At 36.9% G+C, this 19,257-nt stretch overlaps 1 protein-coding gene across 14 annotated transcripts in view; it reads right to left on the reverse strand.

Moving 5' to 3' along the window:
* The window catches only part of LOC144448872 (uncharacterized), a 74,744-nt gene that overhangs the window by 12,404 nt on the left and 43,083 nt on the right, over positions 1–19,257 (reverse strand). For 13 of the 14 annotated variants that reach the window (XM_078139199.1, XM_078139197.1, XM_078139201.1 and 10 more), the window contains 3 exons: positions 11,838–11,906; positions 2,841–2,947; positions 115–244 (listed from right to left, as the gene is read on the reverse strand). In XM_078139199.1, coding sequence (XP_077995325.1) covers positions 115–244; positions 2,841–2,947; positions 11,838–11,906 — 306 coding nt within the window. The remainder of the gene's footprint in view (positions 1–114; positions 245–2,840; positions 2,948–11,837; positions 11,907–19,257) is intronic. The other variant, XM_078139200.1, reaches the window with a different exon arrangement.

Genomic DNA, 19,257 nt, shown 5'->3' on the forward strand with positions numbered 1-19,257 from the left:
AATCGTTAAATCAATTAATCAATAAATCGATCAAGCAATTACACGCTCGCTTAGCCCTGTGGATTGACAGAGATTTGGGACCCAACTAATATTAGAGTAGATGTGTGTACCTACCGTTAAACCAGTCAATGGCAGCTTTAGCAGCACTAGTATCATCATATGTGATAGTACATTCTCCTTTGGGCTGACCAGTCAACTTGTTTTTGTATATCCAGATTTTAGGTTTCTGAGTTCTTTTGTCAATCTAGGGTATTTGGAAATTTTTTTTTACTAAACACAATTGACGATTGAAGATACAACACTTGACACATTTTTATCTTCTGTACGGAGGGTTATATTTTAAGGATGGGATATCTGTCTGCCTATGTGTCATCGTTTTCTCAAAAACAGCAGGCTCAATTCTAACAACATTTGGTCCACATATTCTTAGAGTAATAACTAGAACTAAATAGCTTTTGGAATATACATATATAAATATTAATGATTAATGGTGTTCAGTTATTAGGCTTTGTCTAACAAGTCATTGAGAATGACATAGTCCCCGCTATGATTGGGTTTTAAGGAATTATCACTACTCTGATCACGCAACAACACTTGTGAACCTAAATCAAACAGACTTAGATATGTTGTGTCTGCTTGTTGGACATGGAACATGCCTACAACAATAAAGGATTGGTCGGGTATGGGGGGATCATATCACGATGAAAATGGATATGCACATGTATGTCATAGAACACTGTGCTAATACCAACTTTGAATGTGATCTGTTCAAGCATGTCTGAGTTATGGCTTTGGACATGGAAAATTCACGAACAAAATGGCTGCCAGGCAGCCATATTGGATCGTATCACGACGAAAATGGATATGCACATGTATGTCATAGAACACTGTCCAAATACCAACTTTGAATGAGATCTGTTCAAGCATGTCTGAGTTATGGCTTTGGACATAGAAAAATCGCAAACAAAATGGCTGCCAGGTGGCCATATTGGATCGTATCACAACAACAATGAATATGCACATGTATGTTTTAGAACACTGTCCTAATACCAACTTTGAATGAGATCTATTCAAGCATGTCTGAGTTATGGCTTTGGACATGGAAAATTCACAAACAAAATGGCTGCTAGGCAGTCATATTGGATCGTATCACAATGAAAATGGATATGCACATGTATGTCATAGAACACTGTCCTAATACCAACTTTGAATGAGATCTGTTCAAGCATGTCTGAGTTATGGCTTTAGATAGGGAAAATTTGCAAACAAAATGGCTGCTAGGTGGCCATATTGGATCGTATCATGAAACAAATTGACGTGCATATGTATGCCATTGTATGTTGCCCCTGTACCAAGTTTGAAAAAAATCGGTCCAGGCATTGCCAAGAAACGGATGAGGACGGACGGACGGAACCCAATCAATAAGTCCCCGTCCCGGACTTCATCCGGCGGGGACTAAAAAACACTTCAAATTCACAGTAATTTGAGACATACATCAACTATAACAATGCATACTTGTTCTAAAGTGCTTGTTGATGTAAAAACTAGTTGTAATGTTTCATTTGCATAATTAATGTTGTTCAGGAATTAGGGTATATTCAAGAATGCACACTTGAAATTTCATTGAATATGTTCCATGCATTGATACAGTTTACAAAAAGTAAAGATTTTGCCCTTGTTTAAATCTGGTCACTCTCTGTTATACTTTCACTCGTTGTCTACCGTCTGTATATAACCTGAATGTATATCACTCATTGGTCTACAGTCTGTATATAACCTGAATGTATATCACTCATTGGTCTACAGTCTGTATATAACCAGAATGTATATCACTCATTGGTCTACAGTCTGTATATAACCAGAATGTATATCACTCATTGGTCTACAGTCTGTATATAACCTGAATGTATATCACTCATTGGTCTTCAGTCTGTATATAACCAGAATGTATATCACTCATTGGTCTACAGTCTGTATATAACCTGAATGTATATCACTCATTGGTCTACAGTCTGTATATAACCTGAATGTATATCACTCATTGGTCTACAGTTTGTATATAACCAGAATGTATATCATTCATTGGTCTACAGTCTGTATATAACCAGAATGTATATCACTCATCGGTCTACAGTCTGTATATAACCAGAATGTATATCACTCATTGGTCTACAGTCTGTATATAACCTGAATGTATATCATCCATCGGTCTACAGTCTGTATATAACCAGAATGTATATCACTCATCGGTCTACAGTCTGTATATAACCAGAATGTATATCACTCATTGGTCTACAGTCTGTATATAACCTGAATGTATATCATTCATTGGTCTACAGTCTGTATATAACCAGAATGTATATCACTCATTGGTCTAGTCTGTATATAACCCGAATGTACATCATTCATTGGTCTACAGTCTGTATATAACCAGAATGTATATCATTCATTGGTCTACAGTCTGTATATAACCTGAATGTATATCACTCATTGGTCTACAGTCTGTATATAAACAGAATGTATATCATTCATTGGTCTACAGTCTGTATATAACCTGAATGTATATCATTCATTGGTCTACAGTCTGTATATAACCTGAATGTATATCATTCATTGGTCTACAGTCTGTATATAACCTGAACGTATATCACACACACACACACACACACACACACACACACACACACACACACACACACACACACACACAATGCCTGTACCAGTACTGAACCTAGTTCAGCTGTGCTAAAAACAACCAACTTATATGCCAAATGTCATAATTCATTGCATAAACCACAATTAGACATATATACCAAATAAAACTTTGTGAAGATGTTTACCTTGATTATACCAATTTGTCCAAAGTGTTCAGCCAGCTGAAGCTCACCAACTGAAGGGTCTAATCCACTAACAAAGATGGTGTCTTCCTGTTGTTCCATAGCAACGTCTAAAAAAGTTCATAAAAATGGAGAAAGATCCTTGTCAGCATTTATACATACCAAACATAAAAAATAGCACCAATGGCATTGTAGCACAACTGTACAGTTTCATTTGGCTGTTACTATGGGCATGGTCTTGTTGCTGGGTATAATTGCATACTTTTTGAATGTTTATTTAATCACTGTAATCGTGAAATACACCACTGTTTGGCTGTTGCTATGGGCGTGGTCATGGTTGCTAGGGATATTTGTATACATTTGTTGAATGTTTACTCACTTGCCTACTAGATGATGTTATTTGATCAAAATATACTGCCATTTGGTTGTTGCTAAGGGCGTGGTCATGGTTGCTGGGGCAATTGTGTCAAATTGTTTTGAAGAAAATCTGCAGAGTAACACAACACTTCTAGAAACATCTCATTAAGTTTCAGTCTCATCGACCAAGTATTTTTTGAGATAGAAATGTTTGACCAAAATTCACATTTTTATACCTAATTTGCATATTACTGATGAGATCATTATATGCTTAATATTTCTTCTTCAATACACCCACAGAAGCATCCCTGTTAACTTTCAGCCAAATCTGCTGGGCAGTTTTGGAATAATAGGTTTTTGACCAAAAAGACACATTTTTAGCCCTAATTTGCAAATTACCAAGGGAATCATGTCATGAACAACTTTTATTTACTCACCCCTAAGAATATTCACACCAAAGTTCATACCAATCTGCCCAGTAGTTTTGGAGTTTAAGTTTTTTGACCCAAAATCACATTTTTGACCAAAAACCCACATCTCTGATGCAATCATTTTCATTTGAACAATTTCCCAACTAGACACCAGAAGTAACATGACCATCAAAGACAAATATCAAAGCAATCGGTCCAGCAGTTTTTGACTTTAACCCTTTCACCACCAATTCCCGCTATTGCGGGAACGCTCTAGGGTGCCCACCAATTTCCGCTATTGCAGGAACGCCAAAGTTCATTCACCTACCTCGCCGTTATGCCATTTAACGGCAGCTATTGCTGCAAAAATTGCTGCCATAACTAGTTCCACACATGCGTATTAGCCTTGTTTATCTACACAGCCTTGTTTATCTACAATTTTTTGTGCATTTTTCGCGCACGAAATCGAATTTCAACATGGCGGAAGTAATTAACAGCTCTCATAACATGGCCTACGATATAAATTATATCACTATCTTTGGATATTTCGACAGAATTTGACTTGAAATACATCGTTGAATACAAGTATTTAGGTATGGGAACACGTTGTACTTGTATGTAAGCATCAAATTCCCGCTAAGGCCGTGTGAGCTGCCGACGGCAGTTTACGGTTGAATTTTTGAATGTCGTTCAAATTTACGCAATCTTGTGACCGTGCCGACGTCCATGCTAACGTTCTGGGGGTAATTTTGGGCAATATTGTGGATTATTTTGGTTTTATTTCTTTTTGTTACAGCTCAATAATGACTTGTATTTGTATTAGCTCAGTGTGTAGAGGTCAGTGGAGAGAAACTTACTTGTGATATGGGCAATTTTCCGATCGGATTTTTTATCCGAGCTTTTCAATGTAAAATTCAAATTTCAACATCGCCGAAGCAAAATCTGTCTCCCCTAATATCATTTGCAATGTATATAAAGGTGCTGTTCGTAGAAATTTCCACTCAATTTTGACTATGAATACGATGTTTTGTACAAGGAGATTGCTGCGTGAACTTGATGCAGTATATGGAAGGATCAGATTATCGCAACGTAACTTCAAAGTCCCAACTGCATATTTGCTTTCGTGGGTAAGCATGTCGACGAAAAGCGTCATGTTGGCATCCCGATTCAGACTCGTAAACTATCAATTTGGGGGCATTTTTTACTGATTTTGAGGATAAATTTGGTGATAATTTTTGTTGTTCTGTCAAATAATGATATATAATTACACAAACTGATTTTTCAGAAGGTATTGGGGGCGATGACTTCAGATAATTTTGTCCCTTTGACTGCCGGTGCGGGTTTGACTATTGCCTCGTAATCGGATTAGTGAGCCGTTAATTATTTTCGTTCAAATTCATTACGACTAAAAATAACATTTTCTGACAAATTTTTGCCGGTTTTGACCATTTAACCAGTATACAGAAGTTTTGTAGGAACATAAATGTTGGTATTTTGAATTTTGTTTGTAATATAAATATTTTGTCATTCATGATATGTCAATAAATGAACAACCTATGTTTGTTTTATTAATATTTTATTACATTAATCCATATTTCGGTTATGTGTGTGATATTTGAATGTATATATTTGGTACTATGATGTAGAAAATTTATTTTCCATTCAAATGATACCTTATTTGAAAAAAATAAGCAACTCTAAGTATTTTTATATCAGTTTGATTACACCACACTAACTCTCAACCGTCAAAAACGATTTAACGTCATACAAATTTAGTACGATTTCAAGGCTGCTTTTACCTATAACACTGCGTACAGTCGGTCCGATTTATCAGCGGTACGCGGTTCAGCTTTCAAATTTGCTGCAAAATAGGTATTTGGGAACGAGGTGGGTATCCAGAGTGTGCGTATGCACATTTCATCAGTTGGCGTCGTCTCGAGACACGGAGGGTTCGTACAATTTTCTGGTCCATATATGTTCTCCTCACACAATGGACATTTATAAATGCCCTTCGAACGACATTCAGAAACTAACAAACAAGATTTGGGAGTTAAATATAAAAACACAGCAGGGCAAATCCCGGGCCGATGTACAGGAAAGCGCAACGAAGTTGTGGCATGCCAAATACAAAAATGACCGACGGTCATTAGCCGAGTTCATGTCCCAGGAGGTCGAGTCCAAACAATCTATTTTGAAATACGTTAAAAAATATTGTTTGAAAGTTAACGAAGTCACAGTGGGTACGTGATCAGAGCCGATCGTTCAATCGTAGTGGCAACTTTTAAAGGACCTTCACATTAATTGATTTCAATAGACTATGTGGAGAGGACGTTGCCAAAATCCACCTACGCGAAGGTTCTAAGTTAGGCCATGTTGGGGTATAAGTTATAACGTGAAACTAATACGAATATAAATCCGGAAATTACCGATGAGATGTCATGTTTGATGTGACCTCTGAACTTGGACTAAATTGTCGTAGATAGCATGGTATTGCGAATGTTTATTTCGACACTCGCAACAAGTTGATCGTTCGACTGATGTTGATTCAATCCTTCGTGAAAATCAAAAGTTCGATTGCCTGAATAATTATTCAGCAATAGTTTAGTAATTCCAAACAGATTTATAGATGTTTGTAGATGATAGTTGGAACATGCATGTGAAAGCCATGGCTGCCGCATCAACGTGTTCATCACTGTCGTGGTGTGATGTCACAGTCAATATCAACGGAAATGTGCGGATATATACGACTCGACAGAAACAACTTGAAGGCTAAAAAGCATGAGAACTGGTAAATACAATTTCTAGTTGAAATTATGTTTTGCAGAGACAGTTAAATGTTTTACAGTTTGAATTGCAATGTTACTACATATAGTTCTTTACTCCAGTGAAAATGGTTACTTCATCCGATCTAATCTTTGGAATGGCCTTTAATGGGAAGTGGTATCCTGCTGTTTGCAAAACATCTTGTCAAGTTTTATGAATCAAATCCATCTGTACAATCAATTTAGTCAAACTAGTTAACAAAGGCGATTCCTACACTTTCCCGACCGGCCCTGTATTTTTCAGTTAAACAAAAATCATCCGATCAAAGTGTTGCTGATGAGCCTACACCCAGTCACGAAATGTCTCCCATTTCAAAAAAGAAAGAAAGTGAAACCTGACACACCAGTATTAGTAATCAATGTGACTTGGCGTGTAAATTCAGTGTTGTTGTGTTCTGTTGGTTTTCAATAAAAGTATTTTTCTGAGTTAAAATGGTTTTCTTTTTTTATTTATAATTCAGTATTATATTGGTACATTGTTTGAAAGTGGAAGTATACAGTATGTATGAGTCTGAAACGATTTTCAATTTTAGGTCAGTTAAGTTAGATGGGGGGTGGGGGGGTCTGGGACCTACCTTAACCCTTTCACCACCAATTCCCGCTATTGCGGGAACGCTCTAGGGCGCCCACCAATTCCCGCTATTGCGGGAACGCCAAAGTTCATTCACCTACCTCGCCGTTATGCCGTTTAACGGCAGCTATTGCTGCAAAAATTGCTGCCATAACTAGTTCCACACATGCGTATTAGCCTTGTTTATCTACACAGCCATTTTGAAAGCATGACAGTGAACGGTATCTCGAGTGCGATCCAAATGACGAGCGATCGTAATTTTTTGTGCGTTTTTCGCTCACGAAATCGAATTTCAACATGGCGGAAGTAATTAACGGCTCTCATAACATGGCCTACGATATAAATTATGTCACTATCTTTGGATATTTCGACAGAATTTGACTTGAAATACATCGTTGAATACAAGTGTTTAGCTATGGGAACACATTGTACTTGTATGTAAGCATCAAATTCCCGCTAAGGCCGTGTGAGCTGCCGACGGCAGTTTACGGTTGAATTTTTGAATGTCGTTCAAATTTACGCAATCTTGTGACCGTGCCGACGCCCATGCTAACGTTCTGGGGGTAATTTTGGGCTATATAGTGGATTATTTTGGTTTTATTTCTTTTTGTTACGGCTCAATAATGACTTGTATTTGTATTAGCTCAGTGTGTAGAGGTCAGTGGAGGGAAACTTACTCGTGATATGGGCGATTTTCCGATCGGATTTTTTACGCGAGTTTTTCAATGTAAAATTCAAATTTCAACATCGCTGAGGCAAAATCTGTCTCCCCTAACATCGTTTGCAATGTAAATAAAGGTGCTGTTCGTAGAAATTTCCACTCAATTTTGACTATGAATACGATGTTTTATACAAGGAGATGGCTGCGTGAACTCGATGCAGTATATGGAAGGATCAGATTATCGCAACGTAACTTCAAAGTCCCGACTGCAGATTTGCTTTTGTGGGTAAACATGTCGGCGAAAAGCGTCACGTTGGCGCCCCGATTCGGACTCGTAAACTACCAACTTGGGGGCATTTTTTACTGATTTTGAGGATAAATTTGGTGATAATTTTTTGTTGTTCTGTCAAATAATGATATATAATTACACAAACTGATTTTTCAGAAGGTATTGGGGCGACGACTTCAGATATTTTTGTCCCTTTGATTGCCGGTGTGGGGCTGACTATTGCGTCGTAATCGGATTAGTGAGCCGTTAATTATTTTCGTTCAAATTTATTACGACTAAAAATAACATTTTCTGACAAATTTTCGCCGATTTTGACCATTTAACCAGTATACAGAAGTTTTGTAGGAACATAAATGTTGGTAATTTGAATTTTGTTTGTAATATAAATATTTTGTTTATTTGTGATATGTCAATAAATAAACAACCTATGCTTGTTTTGTTAATATTTCATTACATTAATCCATATTTCGGTTATGTGTGTGATATTTGAATTTATGTATTTGCTACTATGATGTAGAAAATTTATTTTCCATTCAAATGATACCTTACTTGTAAAAAATAAGCAACTCTAAGTATTTTTTATATCAGTTTGATTACACCACACTCACTCTCACATTATGTTAGTGAGGGGGCTGGTGGACAACACACAATCCCATGAGGCCATTGGTGGTGAAAGGGTTAAGCAATTATGTTAGATATATCATATTGAACTTTTGATGTTGCCCCTTATTTGACCAAAATATACTGCCATTTGATTGTTGCTGAGGGCGTGGTCATGGTTGCTAGGGCCAATTTTGTCAAAATGTTTTGAGGAAAATCTGCAGAATAACACTTTCAGAAACATCTCACCAAGTTTTCAGACTCACTGACCATTTCCTTTTTGAGATATAAGTTTTTGACCAAAAATATACATTTTTACACCTAATTTGCATTTCACTTTTGAAATCATTGTATCCTTAATATTTCTTTGTCTATACATCCCTAGATGCATTCCCATTAAATTTCAGCTTAATCTCCTCAGTAGTTTTGGAATTAAAGATTTTTGACCATAAAGATTTGCATATTATTGATCAGATCATCATGTCATAAACAAATCTTACTTCACTTACCCCTACGAACGTTCCCACCAAATTTCAGGCCAATCTGCCCAGTCACTTGTTTTGGATTTTAAGTTTATTGACCAAAAATCACATCTTTTGACCCAAAACGCACATCTTTATGCGATCATTTTCATTTGAACAATTTCCAAACTAGACACCCAATGTAACATGACCACCAAACATGACTTTAAGTTGTTTACACACACACACACACACACACACACACACACACACACACGCAATATTCTTGGGATGTTTACCGAAACCTAATCAGTACTTGTCACTACCCTACAGAACACATGCAATAAATTTCGTTTGAATTGAGCCAGTCATGTTTTAGGAAATGGTGATAAAGTCGCACCACTTTAGACAACATTTCCTGACAAGAAACTATTTTTTTCTTTTTGTGGCCAATCGAAAATATGCCTCAATATTCACGGGTTTTTTACCAAAACCAAATCAAGTCTTGCCATTGCCCTACGGAATACGTCTTCAAAATTTTGTTTGAATTAAGCAAGCCGTTATGGAGAAAACGATGACACAGACAGACAGACAGACAGACAGACAGACAGACACACAGACTTCCACCCATAAATATATCTCTTCCTTACGGAAGAAATTTTTTTGAATATTTATGACTATGGCCACCATTTTGCTGTTACCATGGGGCTGTGAAACGAAGTGATGTGTATATGCATTTGTACAAGGTTTGGTTTAACCCTTTCACCACCGATTCCCGCTACAGCGGGAACGCTCTAGGGCGCCCACCGATTCCCTCTACAGCGGGAACGCCAAAGGTCATTCAACTACTACGACGTTGAAACTGTTTAACGGCAGCTATTGCTGCAAAACTAGCTGCCATAACTAGTTCCACACATGCGTATTAGCCTTGTTTATATAGTCTGCCATTTTGAACACGTTAGTGGATGGTTTTCTAGCACGATTGGAAAGACGAGCGATCGTAACTTTTGTGTGCGTTTTTCGCCAGAAAGATCGAATTTCAACAACGCAGAAGTAATTAATGGCTCACGTAGCATCTCCTACGATGTCATTTTGACAACTGTCCTGAGAAATTTCCACTGAATTTTAACTCAAAAACATTGTTGAATACATCAGGTCAGTTGTGGGAACGGTCTAGGCTTCAGAACTACCACGAGGGCCGAGTGATCTACCGGCGGGGAATTCACCGTTGCCGTAGTGAAAGTTGGCAAATTGCGTAACTTGTTGACCCGTAGCATTCGCCCATACTATGGCCTTGGGGCCAGTATTTAGCTCCAAAAGTAATTGTTTTGGTCATATTTCTTTGTGGTAATGTTCAATAATGAATAATACTCATACAAGTTCAATTTATACAGGTCAGTGGTACAATGTGGGCGGTAGATTTTCTGATCACATTTTTTTAATGCGTTTTTTAACGGTAAAATTCAAATTTCAACATGGCCTCACCCAAAATTGTCTCCCCTAGCATCGTTTGCGATGTAAATAACGGCTCTGTTCATGAAAAATTCTGTTTAATTTTGACTTTGATGGCATTTATGAATGAAAGGAGAGGCTGTGTGAACTCAATGTACTCAATGTGACGAAAACATTACCGCGGCGTGGGTTCAAATTACTGGCTGCATATTTCCGTTGGTCGGCAAATAAAGCCATTTTGCCCATCTGATTTTGGCGCCGATGCTACTGACTTACGGTCATTTTTTGCCGATTTCTGGCATAAATTGAGTAATAATTTTTTGTTGTTCTGCTCAATAATGAATTATATTTACAAAAACCAACTTTTCAAAAGGTATCAAGGTGACAACTTTAGATATTTTAAGACACTTTCATTGCCGGTGCGGCACCGTCTGTTGCGTCATAATCGAATTAGTGAGCCGTTAATTAATTTTGTTCAAATTTTTACGACTCAAAACGTCATTTTCTGCCAAATTTTCGCCAATTTTGACAATTTAACCAGTAAAGAGACGTTTTGTAGGAACATAAATGTTGGTATTTTGAATTTTATTTGTAATATAAATATTTTGTTTATTTGTGATATGTCAATAAATAAACGACTCGTGTTTGTTTTATTCATATTTTATTACTTTAATTCATATTTCGGTTGTGTTTGTGGAATTTGAATGCATGTATTTGTAAGTGTGATGTAGAGAATTTATTTTCCAATGAAATGATAACTCATTTTTTAAAAATGAGCAACTCTAAGTATTTTTATATCAATTTGATTACATAACACTCACTCTCACCTGGTGGTCAGTGAGGGGGGTGGTGGAGAACAAACATTCCCAGGGGGCAATTGGTGGTGAAAAGGTTAAATCGGTCCATGCATATTAGAGATATACATACACACTTTGATAATAATATGGCTATTTGACCTTGAAGATGGTGGTCATGGTCAAAAGTGAATGTGCCATTAAAAAGCTCATGCTCAATAACATGGGTGAAGACACTTGAATGAGGCCTCTATTTGTTAAGCGTCAAGAGTTATTGGGCAGAGTGTGATTATTTATGACAAATATGGCCACCATTTCGCTGTTGTTGTAAGGGTTGTAAAACCAAGTGACGTGCATATGCCCCCCCCCCCCCACAACATGACATTTGTACCAGGTTTGGTTGAAATTGGCCCATGCATATTGGAGATTTAGGTTGACACAGAAGGACAGACGGAAGGATGGACGGACAGAACCCAACGTACATGTAGTAGCCCTCGTCGGGCTTCGCCCTTTGGGGTCTAAAAACCTGGGATACCTACCTTGCCTATATGGATATTAAATGATAAAAACCTGGGATACCTACCTTGCCTATATGAACCACTACTCATTCCACCACTACTGCCGCCGCTGCTGCCACCACCATAGCCACTACCTGAGAAAAGAACATAAATTACACTTATTTCAACATTTGAAGGGAATATTTTACAATTCTTGAACACTACTTATCAACATATATATCAGCATATATGTCCACATTTAGTTTAAAAAAATGCAAGATTCACCAGGGGAGAAGATAAACATCTTAAAGTGTAGTATCTATTCATTTACTATATTAACAAGGTAACCATCAACGTTGAAAGCAATTTACATGTACTATGCTGCCATGCATTGTGAACTTGACTGTGCAACAATGATGCACAGGAATAGCATTAAAAGCTACATACAGACTAGGAAATTCCCAGTGTGATGTGCAATTTAACAGACTGACACATATAACAATAGAAGTCCTGCTGTTGCTTGTCAGTCCGTCTTACCCTCAAACCCAGATTAGCATTCACATACCCATCAAACTCGCCTGACAATCATACCCTCAAACCCAGATTATCATTCACATACCCACCCAACTATCATACCCTCAAACCCAGATTAGCATTCACATACCCATCAAACTCGCCTGACAATCATACCCTCAAACCCAGATTATCATTCACATACCCACCCAACAATCATACCCTCAAACCCAGATTATCATTCACATGCCCATAAAACTCACCTGACAATCATACCCTCAAACCCAGATTATCATTCACATACCCACCCAACTATCATACCCTCAAACCCAGATTATCATTCACATACCCATCCAACTCACCTGACAATCATACCCTCAAACCCAGATTATCATTCACATACCCATCCAACTCACCTGACAATCATACCCTCAAACCCAGATTATCATTCACATGCCCATCAAACTCACCTGACAATCATACCCTCAAACCCAGATTATCATTCACATACCCACCCAACTCACCTGACAATCATACCCTCAAACCCAGATTATCATTCACATACCCTCAAACCCAGATTATCGTTCACATGCCCATCCAACTCACCTGACAATCATACCCTCAAACCCAGATTATCATTCACATGCCCATAAAACTCACCTGACAATCATACCCTCAAACCCAGATTATCATTCACATATCCACCCAACTCACCTGACAAACATATATTGATAATGAATGGCTAACAGAATTACATCAGCATCCTTTTTTCCACTCACTATCTGCATTGCAATAAATACATTGTTTTTCATGTTTCCTTATCCCCCAAAATGCCCTATACAGACTGACCAAGCCATTTCACACATTGAGGTTGAAGGTAGAGGCATTCTCTACTTCTTTTGGCATCTTTTGTTTTTTTATGCTATGAAATAATATACCCACTCTATGTTATTTGTTTACTATACCAGGGATTTACATGAAATACCATTGTTCAATACAGTGCTGCTCATGAGGGAAGTCATAGTTGGGACATGTACATTGATATACATGACACATCATTACACCATTGTCATAATACCAATAAATTCCATCTCAAAATACTAAAGTTATGTATAAATTACACTTGATTTACTTAGAACAATGAAAAGCATAAAGCACATATAAAACTTTGTCCCATTAATCTGTCTCACTGGACAATGAACAACTGAATTCAATATCTTAGGGATCTTCTTTGTAGTTAGCAACATCTGAACTTCTGCTGCAAGCTATTTTGACACTCCAAGAATTCTAAACATTTAGAGAGAAAGGGAGAACTCAAAAGAAACAAAACATTTTTTTTTTAAATCTCTATTTAACCATACCACGTTTATACAAATCTTCTCTTCTGGTCTTATCTGTGTTCGAAGACACAGCTCAATACAACAAATAACATTGTGCTGTTAAATGCTGTCTGAAATTATGGTACTACAATCGTATCAGAAAGGTTACTCTCTTAAAATATTAGTGTAGACAATTTGAATGGGGACCCTTTATTAATAAAACCTTGTAAGTTATTGAGCAATTTGCTATTTGACCTTGAAGACAGAGGTCAAGGTGTAAAAAATATCTTACTTTGATAAGATGGGGTAGACACTTGGATGGCATGTGTATTCAACGTCTCGAGTTACGGTAGAAAGACAATGTTCAGCTATTTGACCTTGAAAATGTCAAGGTCAAGGTCTCTCATTAGCAAGCTTACTATTGATAATGTGGGGGTAGGCAAATTGGATGGATTCTCTTCAATTTCTCAAGTTATGGTTGAAAGACAAATTTTGCTTATTTGACCTCAAAAATGTCAAAATGTAATTCGCTTATTGTTGATAATGTAGGGGCATGCACTAGAATGGTCTGTATGTAATAACTTATTGGTGGTAATGTAGGGGTATGCACTAGAATGGTCTGTATGTAATAACTTATTGTTACTGATGTAGGGGTATGCACTAGAATGGTCTGTATGTAATAACTTATTGGTGATAATGTAGGGGTATGCACTAGAATGGTGTCTGTATGTAATAACTTATTGGTGATAATGTAGGGGTATGCACTAGAATGGTGTCTGTATGTAATAACTTATTGGTGATAATGTAGGGGTATGCACTAGAATGGTGTCTGTATGTAATAACTTATTGTTACTGATGTAGGGGTATGCACTAGAATGGTGTCTTTATGTAATAACTTATTGGTGATAATGTAGGGGTATGCACTAGAATGGTGTCTTTATGTAATAACTTATTGGTGATAATGTAGGGGTATGCACTAGAATGGTGTCTGTATGTAATAACTTATTGGTGATAATGTAGGGGTATGCACTAGAATGGTGTCTTTATGTAATAACTTATTGGTGATAATGTAGGGGTATGCACTAGAATGGTGTCTGTATGTAATAACTTATTGGTGATAATGTAGGGGTATGCACTAGAATGGTGTCTGTATGTAATAACTTATTGGTGATAATGTAGGGGTATGCACTTGAATGGTGTCTTTATGTAATAACTTATTGTTACTGATGTAGGGGTATGCACTAGAATGGTGTCTGTATGTAATAACTTATTGTTACTGATGTAGGGGTATGCACTAGAATGGTGTCTTTATGTAATAACTTATTGGTGATAATGTAGGGGTATGCACTAGAATGGTGTCTGTATGAAATAACTTATTGGTGATAATGTAGGGGTATGCACTAGAATGGTGTCTGTATGTAATAACTTATTGTTACTGATGTAGGGGTATGCACTAGAATGGTGTCTTTATGTAATAACTTATTGGTGATAATGTAGGGGTATGCACTAGAATGGTGTCTGTATGAAATAACTTATTGTTGATAATGTAGGGGTATGCACTAGAATGGTGTCTGTATGTAATAACTTATTGTTACTGATGTAGGGGTATGCACTAGAATGGTGTCTGTATGTAATAACTTATTGTTGATAATGTAGGGGTATGCACTAGAATGGTGTCTGTATGTAATAACTTATTGTTACTGATGTAGGGGTATGCACTAGAATGGTGTCTGTATGTAATAACTTATTGGTGATAATGTAGGGGTATGCACTAGAATGGTGTCTGTATGTAATAACTTATTGTTACTGATGTAGGGGTATGCACTAGAATGGGGTCTATATGTAATAACTTATTGGTGATAATGTAGGGGTATGCACTAGAATGGTGTCTGTATGTAATAACTTATTGTTGATAATGTAGGGGTATGCACTAGAATGGTGTCTGTATGTAATAACTTATTGTTACTGATGTAGGGGTATGCACTAGAATGGTGTCTGTATGTAATAACTTATTGGTGATAATGTAGGGGTATGCACTAGAATGGTGTCTTTATGTAATAACTTATTGGTGATAATGTAGGGGTATGCACTAGAATGGTGTCTGTATGTAATAACTTATTGTTACTGATGTAGGGGTATGCACTAGAATGGTGTCTGTATGTAATAACTTATTGTTGATAATGTAGGGGTATGCACTAGAATGGTGTCTGTATGAAATAACTTATTGGTGATAATGTAGGGGTATGCACTTGAATGGTGTCTGTATGTAATAACTTATTGTTGATAATGTAGGGGTATGCACTAGAATGGTGTCTGTATGAAATAACTTATTGGTGATAATGTAGGGGTATGCACTAGAATGGTGTCTGTATGTAATAACTTATTGTTGATAATGTAGGGGTATGCACTAGAATGGTGTCTGTATGAAATAACTTATTGGTGATAATGTAGGGGTATGCACTTGAATGGTGTCTGTATGTAATAACTTATTGTTGATAATGTAGGGGTATGCACTAGAATGGTGTCTGTATGAAATAACTTATTGTTGATAATGTAGAGGTAGGCACTAGAATGGTGTCTTTATGTAATAACTTATTGGTGATAATGTAGGGGTATGCACTAGAATGGTGTCTGTATGTAATAACTTATTGTTACTGATGTAGGGGTATGCACTAGAATGGTGTCTGTATGTAATAACTTATTGGTGATAATGTAGGGGTATGCACTTGAATGGTGTCTGTATGTAATAACTTATTGTTGATAATGTAGGGGTATGCACTAGAATGGTGTCTGTATGAAATAACTTATTGGTGATAATGTAGGGGTATGCACTAGAATGGTGTCTGTATGTAATAACTTATTGTTACTGATGTAGGGGTATGCACTAGAATGGTGTCTGTATGTAATAACTTATTGGTGATAATGTAGAGGTAGGCACTAGAATGGTGTCTGTATGTAATAACTTCTTGTTACTGATGTAGGGGTATGCACTAGAATGGTGTCTGTATGTAATAACTTATTGGTGATAATGTAGAGGTAGGCACTAGAATGGTGTCTGTATGTAATAACTTATTGTTACTGATGTAGGGGTATGCACTAGAATGGGGTCTATATGTAATAACTTATTGTTGATAATAGACAAAATAGTACCAATGGCATTGTAGCACAACAGTAGTTTATAAAAATGTTTACCCACATGCTAGGTATACCTGTTCATTTGCTGAATGATTATCCAGTTGCCTATCCAACCCTGTTGCTATGGGCATGGTTATGTTACTAGACATATTTGCATACATTTTTTGAATGTTAGTTCACTTGTCTATGAATCCCTGATGTCATCTTGCAACACATGTGAACATTTGGCTGTTGCTATGGGCGTGGTCATGTTGCTAGACATATTTGCATACATTTTTGAACGTTTATTCATTTCTCTATGAATACCTGATCTTATTGTTGCAATATGAGATCATTTGGCTGTTGCTATGGGTGCAGTCTTGTTGCTTGTATATTTACATACATTTTTTGAATGTTTATTCTTTTGTCTATTAATCCATGTTGTTATCTTTGCAATAAATGTGATCATTTTGGCTGTTGCTATGCGTGTGATCTTGTTACTAGGCACATTTACATACATTTTTTGAATGTTTATTCACTTGTCTATCAATCCCCGTTATCTTTGCAAGTTTTGTGATCATTTGGCTGTTGCCATGGGTGTGGTCTTGTTGCTAGGCATACTTGCATACACTTTTTGAATGTTAACACACCTACCAGATGATGTTATTTAACCAAAATATACTGCCAGTTGGTTGTTGCTAAGGGCATGGTCATAGTTGCTCGGGCCAATTGTGCCAAAATGTTTTGAAGAAAAAGAATATCTGCAGAATAACACTTCTAAAAAAATCTCACCACGTTTCAGTCTCATTGACCAAGTACTTTTTGAGATATAAGTTGCTGACCAAAATTCACATTTTTACACCTAATTTGTAAATCACTGATGAGATCATTATATATATTTCTTCATCCATATACCCCAGATGCATCCTCATTAAATTTCAGCCCAATATGTTCAGTAGTTTTAGAATTAAGATTTTTGACCAAAAAGACACATTTTTAGCCCTAATTAGCATATCACTAATGGGATCATTATGTCATGAACAGTTCTTAATCTAAACACCCTTAAGAATGTTCCCACCAAATTTCAGACCGATCTGCCCAGTAGTTTTTTAATTTAAATTTGTTGACCCAAATCACACACTGGTTGTAAGATCATTTTGATTTGAACAATTTTCCAACTAGACACTCAAGGTAATACACCCACCAATTATCATGGCAATCGGTCCAGCAGTTTTTGACTTTAAGTTGTTCATCCACACACACATACACACACATACACAGACAGACAGACACTTTGCCATGCCTATAGCACTACTGATGCATGTTTATCCAGTGTTCTCTGGCAACCATCTGTATGTATATACATTACAATGTGTTACCGTAATGATAACCTGCATGTCATATCTCTACACTGCTTGTCTACTCTTGCTACTTCAGGTTCTTCAGTTGACAGGGATTACAAATAAGTACTAGCTTGTGTTGAGTTTTTACTTTACACATTATACTACAGGATAAACAAGTGACTATCAAGTTTATGTTATGCTGAGGGTCGCAAGCAGGTAAAATATAAGCTTCCTCATCATTTTGCTGAGGTCTGCAGTTTTCCACATAGAACTGCGGTTGAATGAAATTATGAAATTATGAAATTACATGTGAATGACCAAACATGCTTCATGTGTTAACTCCTGTTTACATCTCTGCTGTGTGAGCACATTTACATTACAATTTTTTAAAAATAACGTTGACATTTTCTCAGTCTCTACACGAGATAAACATAATATCATTAACACTGTAAACAGGCTAGATTGTTATCAGTATTTGTCTTGATTACATTGAATCACTAAAATATCCATAATCTTTTACTATCATTCAGTGGTACTAATGATTAGAGGGAAACTATTCTCTTCTTTTAATCTCCTCTTCCACATTGCGCACATCTCTGATCTCCTCTTCCACATTGCGCACATCTCTGATCAGTTGAACATGGCAAACATTAGTCTTGCTGCTAGACGTTCAGGCTTTCCTTCGATACTATAAGTGAACGAAATTCGCAGTGAGGGCTTGCCCGAACAGTCTAGCAAATGTCATTTTCAGACCAGGCATTCCATTGAGATTATGTTTAAGCGGTGGGTTGGGCCATGTATGCATATATATACTTTAATATATTCAATCTCTGCATGCAGATGTTGACAAACAGATGTTACGTCATTACTATGTCTTATCGGTTTATGGTAATTGTGTTTGATGAGTGTGTAGACGTTGTCATTCACACATTTCAGTTAACGCATTGGTGGTTATTTTTACAAGCCCCTCCTTAAGATGAATATGCATGAAAATTTAGCTATTGTCCTCTGTTTGTGCTTGTCGCTAATGCGGTTCTCTGATTGGCAGTTATTTATATCCTGATGACATTTGCTAGACCTTGGATGTTCAATCCTCGATAGCGTTGTTCGGCTGTGTGTCGTATTTTATCGGAAGAACATCCGAGGTCTAGCAGATAGACTAGGCAAACATCTGCTCTTCCATATTGTGCATATCTCTGATCTGCTCTTTCACATTG

The sequence above is a fragment of the Glandiceps talaboti genome, chromosome 18 (assembly GCF_964340395.1).
Source record: "Glandiceps talaboti chromosome 18, keGlaTala1.1, whole genome shotgun sequence".
Classification (NCBI taxonomy): Eukaryota; Metazoa; Hemichordata; class Enteropneusta; family Spengelidae; genus Glandiceps; species Glandiceps talaboti.